A 6,763-nucleotide genomic window follows, 5' to 3' on the forward strand; every position below is an offset into this window, starting at 1 on the left:
TTGAACCCCACGGAAATCTGCTCTTGTGGGCACTTGCAAAACAACGAACTCCACGTGATCCGGAGATGTGGTGGAGGAGGGAGGCTAACATTTCCTACAACCTCCTGCAAAGGAGGGACACGCGTGCCGCTCCCGGGTTTCTGGAGGCAGCCTGTTTTGTAGCCTCTGAGGCTCCGGGGAAAGGTTTGGCTGCGTCTAAGGGAGACGTTTGGAGCCATCCGTCTTATTTTGTTTGAAAAGTCACTCGTTCAAGTTGTCACTGTGTGACAGCTCAGAATAAAACTAATTTGCGGTCGCCCCTCCTCCTCGCTTCCCCGAGGATCTCCAGGGAGGCACAGGGCGGACGTGGTGCTGAGTTGGGCCGGGACTCAGGGTGGCAACATTTGGGCAAGGGTCCAAGAAAGATGAGGGGCTTTGCCGAGGACACGGACTCCTGGAATAAAAGCAGAATGAGGTCAAGAGAAGGGAAGCAAAGGGTCCAAACCGCTCTCTGCTCTCCACCGGGAGGCGGGCTTTGCATAGCCCTAAAGAGTGAGATAACCGTCCCTTCCCCACTCCCCCAACTCGCCCCGGATGACAAGCCCTTCAGGAAAGCTCCTGTGACCAATCCGCCTTGCCCCGTGGCGGTTCGGAGCTGAAGAAATTAGAAGAGAGTTAGAGCCCTCCGGAGCGGCTGCCTGGCCCCTACGCAGAGTAGCAAGACTCTCTGCGATGTGTGTTACTAAGCCCACGCGGCCGCAGCAAACACTTTGGCGTGGCCGGGGCGGGGCTCGGGCCCGGCCACGCCCCCTCGTTCCTAATTCCCCTCCACTCCCCGCTCCCATTGGTCATGAGAATGACCAATGAGCGCTCGGATCGAGGTCCTACCCCGGGCCTGACTCGAAAGCTCCTGCCAAAACTTTGGGAATTTTTAGAGACGAGTTTTTTTTTTTTTTTTTTTCTATTACTTTTTTTCCCCCCTAACTAACGGATTATTATTGTTGTTGTTTTAAATTTAGCTCTTAGGGCTTAGCTGTTTGGGTTTTCTTGCAGTGTCCGGCTCCCGTCTCCCTGGCTCCCCCGCCCGCCCCGCGGCCCCAGCGCCCCTCATTCGCCTCCAGCCCGCGAGGAGTGCGGGCGCCGCGCCGCCTTTAAAGCGAGGCCAGGGAGCGAGGCGGTGACCGGCCGAGATCCGGCCCTCGCCTCCTCCCTCGGTGGCGCTAGGGCTCCCGGCCTCTCTTCTTCAGTGCGGGCGGAGAAGCGAAAGCGGATCGTCCTCGGCTGCGGCCGCCCTCTCCGGGACTCGCGTGCCGCTCCCCGCGCGCCCACCCACCCGGTCCGGCTGGACTGCGGCAGCCGCGGGGCTCACCCCGGCAGGATGTTCGCAGCCGGGCTGGCTCCCTTCTACGCCTCCAACTTCAGCCTCTGGTCGGCCGCTTACTGCTCCTCTACCGGCCCTGGCGGCTGCTCCTTCCCCTTGGACCCCGCCGCCGTCAAGAAGCCCTCCTTCTGCATCGCAGACATTCTGCATGCCGGCGTGGGGGACCTGGGGGCGGCCCCGGAGGGCCTGGCAGGGGCCTCGGCCGCCGCCCTCACCGCGCACTTGGGCTCGGTTCACCCGCACGCCTCTTTCCAAGCGGCGGCCAGATCCCCGCTTCGACCCACCCCAGTGGTGGCGCCCTCCGAAGTCCCGGCTGGCTTCCCGCAGCGGCTGTCTCCTCTCTCAGCCGCCTACCACCACCATCACCCGCAGCAACAACAACAGCAACAGCAACAGCCGCAGCAGCAACAGCCGCCGCAGCAACAGCCTCCGCCTCCGCCTCGGGCTGGCGCCCTGCAGCCCCCGGCCTCTGGGACGCGAGTGGTCCCGAACCCCCACCACAGTGGCTCGGCCCCGGCCCCCTCCAGCAAAGACCTCAAATTTGGAATTGACCGCATTTTATCTGCAGAATTTGACCCAAAAGTCAAAGAAGGCAACACGCTGAGAGGTAGGTCTTGGACTGGAGGCTGCAGGCCTCTGACCACTGACCCACTCCCGGGACCCCGGGCTGGCTTGGGGTGCCTTTGAGTGTTTTTACAATTAAGGACAAATCGGTAAAATGGGAGAGAAGAAAACGAATTGTAAGAAAACTACAAAACATTAGGTATAAAACTCACCTGTTCTATGTAAAACAAACAAAAATATTATTCCAGGAATTCTTTAAAAACATGTCTTAGAATCAATGTTTATAAAAATGGTTGGTGTAATTATCTGCTAAAATGACTTTGATCTCTTTAATAACGTATCTAGAGACAGAATTATATTTTCTGACAGCTAAAGCATTTTTGGGAAACACTTTCGCATTTATCTGATTCCTGGTAACAAAAAAATTACCCAGGAAATGTAAATAATAAACAGAACCGCCTAGATGAGAGGGCAGAATGGGGCCTCCTTGGGGCAGAGGTTTTGGGTCTGTGGGGTTCTTGGAAGGCACGTGAAAGTAAGGCCGTAAGCCGATTTATGTAAAGCCTTTACTTACTACATGCGTGCATGTGGACGTGAGGGACACACAGGAACTTTTCGTGCGTCGCTCCTTGGCAACTGTTGGGAGAGAGAGGTTTCAGCGCCGAGACGGGTTCTCTCCTGACTTCGCTCAATAAAAGTGAATCCAGGGCAAGGGGGAAGGGGAGGAACAAATCAGCGGAGAGTGTGAGTGTGCCCGAGATGTAACCTGCTATCCTTTTCCCTTGTCCCCAGATCTCACGTCCCTGCTAACCGGTGGGCGGCCCGCGGGGGTGCACCTCTCAGGCCTGCAGCCCTCCGCCGGCCAGTTCTTCGCATCTCTAGATCCCATTAACGAGGCTTCTGCCATCCTGAGTCCCTTAAGCTCGAACCCAAGAAATTCAGTTCAGCATCAGTTTCAAGACACGTTTCCAGGTACCGAAAAACTCCAGAGTATTGCCTAACGGGCAAGCCGACTGACAGTCAGAAATCTCAGGACTGACGCCTCCAGGGCGGCTGCGATGTCGCAATCTCACAGTTGGGGCGGGAGGCTACGGAGTCAGGAGAGAGAAACCGAAAGATTTCTCAGCGAGCTAGCGCTCGCTTTGGAAGGTTCCCTTTGAAAAGGGGTAGGGGCGCATGAAGAGCCCAGAAAGTGTGCGCGTGGACGGTGGGGTGAGGAGCTTTCTCAAAGTCTTTCGCCCCAGAGGGTGGCTTGAAAAATGCAGCATCGACATCGATGTTACTTATTAACATACACACATTTTAGGATGACCTCAAACACTTGTGCTTGGCGAGCTTACGTCTGGGTGTCTGGGCACATGCAGGAATAACACACACACACACAATGATTCTGGGCTGTCATTATTCAGGCCCTAGGGACATTTTTGTCTACTCTTCGTAGGCCTGATGGCCACGCATGAGGTTTATGTTTTTCCCTTGGAATTAAAGGACAAGCCTCCAGGCTTCTCCACTCCACGCTAGCTTTAGGTCTTCCGACTGTCATGTAAAATTCTTCCTTAGAGGGGCCATTCGGTGTATGTGCGAAGGGCTTTCTGAATGAGGGTGGAATCGACAGTTAACACGAAACGGTTTCAAGCCTTACGGGGACCCCCAGGCCGGCAGGCCAAGGACTGGGTACTGAACAGCCCTCTTGTCTTTCTTCCCTCTGGCTCACGCTCTGCGGCAGGTCCCTACGCTGTGCTCACGAAGGACACCATGCCGCAGACGTACAAAAGGAAGCGCTCATGGTCTCGCGCTGTGTTCTCCAACCTGCAGAGGAAAGGCCTGGAGAAAAGGTTTGAGATTCAGAAGTACGTGACCAAGCCGGACCGAAAGCAGCTGGCGGCGATGCTGGGCCTCACGGACGCACAGGTAAGGCAGTTCCGGCTCCAGCGCACAGCGCCCTCGGGCGGGCAGCAGCGCACGGCCTAGTCCGATAGGCCCCCTCCATCCCGGCTGACTGGCCTCCTGAGGTGGAAACGCAAGACGTTGACTTTCAAGAGGCTTTGTGGACTACCCAACTTGAGGCAGGAGAAGAGGAGGGTGGAGATGGGGTGAGGGAGAAGGACCGAGAGAAGAGCTCATCCCCAAGATGTGTGTCAACAAGCACTGCATGTTTATTTTGGCCAGCAGGCTAAAGAACCACGGAGAAAACAAAAGAGCCGCTGGAAATAACATTGATGTACTCAACTGTAGTGCAATTCGCTGTAGGAGGCAGTTTATTTCAGAAAAGATAAAAACCCAAAGGCAAGAGATTGTTGCTGGTTTTTTTTCCCTCTCACCGTCCCTTTTTCCTCCTCCTCCTTCTGCTTCTGCTGGATTGTGAAATCCCCAGTTGTGAGGAAGTGAAAATATAATTTCAAACGGAATTAGTTAGCTCCAGGAGGGCAAGGAGTCCGCTTGGAGAGGCCACACATTCCAAGGCTTAGGCTCTGAAGAAAATCTGAAGGAATGGGAAAGGTCAGGGAAAGAAAGAAAAATGATTTTCTTGGAATACCCAAGAGCATTTCAGCAGGTTCTGCCTATCTGATTATTTCAAGGCAATAGGAAATGTATTGTGCCGGAACTAAATTTTTTTTCTTATATTTAAGAACCGGACTTTTTTTTTTTTCCCCGAGTTTTGACTGTGGAAGAGTCACTCTTGTGCACCCGGTAGCACTGGCTCTAGCTCTGGGGTGCTGATTGTCCCCAGCAGGGCAGAAGCCAGAGGCAGGCTTCTTTTTCTTAGCTCCTTGGTCCCCCAACTGCTGTCTCTGTTTCTTTCTGTCCTCCATTACACAACTCTTCTCCCCAGTACACACACACACACACACACACACACACACACACACACACTGGAGGAGCCCAGCCGTTTTCCACCAGCTGTGGATGTTATTTTTAAAAAGGAAGCTGGAACTTGTGTGAACGCACTGGGTCCCCCAGGGGATCATATATATCTATATAGATTCTCTGCCCCATCTCTATGCCCTTCCTTCACTTTACACACATTTAATTCCAGTGTTTTCTGAGCCCCCAGGAGAATTTGTTTATCCTTAACAAGGGCAGGGTCCTTATCAGCTCTTGCGTACAAACACACCAAAGAAATGCTGTCTTACTGAAAGCCCAACAGTGCCCCCACCCTACTGTGATTAACGGTTTAAAACCCCTTTTCCCTTTCTGCTCCTCATGTTTCCTTTTTTAAAAAAAGTGTTGCTTTTGTAGGGACTGGCTTTGGGTAGTGGCAGTAGAGGAGAGGGCCAATTTACAGCAGGAATTCTTAACACTCGGTCACCAAACCCTTGACATTGTAAGCAATCTCTTGGGTACGTGTATATTTTTCTGGGCTAGGAGTCCATAACTTTAATCAGATTCTCATGGGGGTCCAGAAAAAAAAATGCATGGATTTAGAGTAGAGAGAAAGTATGTTGGGGGTCGGGTGCACGAATCTGCCTTTCCAGTAGTCACCCAGGTCATTTTAAACCTGGGGCCTGAGGGTTGCATTTTGAAAACGGTCTTAGTGGGCTCCCTAGACCAGGATTCCTGGCTGCCCCTTGGCTCCTGCGCCTACCACAGTGCCTGGTCCTTGGTAGAGTCGCCAGGTAAGCGTTGCTTTCTCACTCAGGGAGGTGGCTTGCTGGTGCACGCGAGTCGGATAGAAGCAAACCTGGGTCTCATCTCAGTGTCTCTTCTTGTCTCCCCGTGTGGCGCGGCGCAGGTGAAGGTGTGGTTCCAGAACCGGCGGATGAAGTGGCGGCACTCCAAGGAGGCCCAGGCCCAAAAAGACAAGGACAAGGAGGCTGGCGAGAAACCATCAGGTGGAGGCCCGGCTGCAGATGGCGAGCAGGACGAGAGGAGCCCCAGCCGCTCCGAAGGCGAGGCTGAGAGCGAGAGCAGCGACTCCGAGTCACTGGACATGGCCCCCAGCGACACGGAGCGGACTGAGGGAGCTGAGCGTTCTCTGCACCAAACAACAGTTATTAAGGCCCCGGTCAGTGGCGCTCTCATGAGCGCCAGCAGCGCTGGGAGTGGTGGGAGCAGCGGCGGCGGCGGCAGTAGTTTCAACTTCAGCAGCGCCAGCAGTCTTAGTAGCAGCAGCACCAGTGCGGGTTGCGCCAGCAGCCTCGGCGGCGGCGGCGCCTCGGAGCTTCTCCCTGTGCCACAGCCCACAGCCAGCAGCGCTCCCAAAAGCCCCGAGCCACCCAAAGGCGCGCTTGGCGGCGTATAGACTGTACTAGGGCGGAGGGGATCCGGGCCTTGCGTGCAGCCTCCCAGCCATGAGCTGGGTTTTGTGCTTACTGTATGTTGGCGACTTGGCAGGACAGGAGACGCAGCGTGGAGCCTACCTCCCGACATTCACGCTTCGGCCCACGCTGCTCCGGCTGGCTGCAGCGGACACTGCCCAGAGCAGAGGGGAGTCTCAGTGTCCTGCTAACCAGCCGAACACTTCTCTCCGGAAGCAAGCTGGATCGACTGTGAAGTGTTTGATTAAACTGTTTCTCTGACTCGCCCCAGGGGTCGTAGCTCAAAGGCACTTAAGTCGCCTTAAATTTGTAAATAAAATGTTTACTACGGTTTGTAAAGGCAGCTTGACTTTGCTGGGGATTGTTAAGGCCAGAAATCTACAACCGGACCTTAGTCCCCGGGGCACTGCAGAATGCAGCAGTTGAAGGTGGGAGGCTGGAGGTTCAGGGGAAGTGGCTCAACCTCAGAGCCATCTTGCTACAGACATCAGAGATGGGCGTCTGGGCTTAGAGGCTTCTAATTAAGAGATTTCCAGTGCCAACTGCCAGTGAAAGCACCCTCTGAGACCCTGAGTAGCCT

At 54.7% G+C, this 6,763-nt stretch overlaps 1 protein-coding gene across 1 annotated transcript; it reads left to right on the plus strand.

Annotated features, from left to right (window-relative positions):
- The first annotated feature begins 868 nt into the window (after nt 1–868).
- On the plus strand, nt 869–6,522 carry HLX (H2.0 like homeobox). The gene is made up of 4 exons (XM_023203701.1): nt 869–1,967; nt 2,717–2,896; nt 3,651–3,835; nt 5,658–6,522. The coding sequence occupies exons 1-4, from the start codon at nt 1,358–1,360 to the stop codon at nt 6,165–6,167; spliced, it is 1,485 nt and encodes a 494-aa protein (XP_023059469.1). The 5' UTR covers nt 869–1,357; the 3' UTR covers nt 6,168–6,522.
- Nucleotides 6,523–6,763: the final 241 nt, after the last annotated feature.

Source organism: Piliocolobus tephrosceles, chromosome 1 (assembly GCF_002776525.5).
Source record: "Piliocolobus tephrosceles isolate RC106 chromosome 1, ASM277652v3, whole genome shotgun sequence".
Taxonomy (NCBI): domain Eukaryota; kingdom Metazoa; phylum Chordata; class Mammalia; order Primates; family Cercopithecidae; genus Piliocolobus; species Piliocolobus tephrosceles.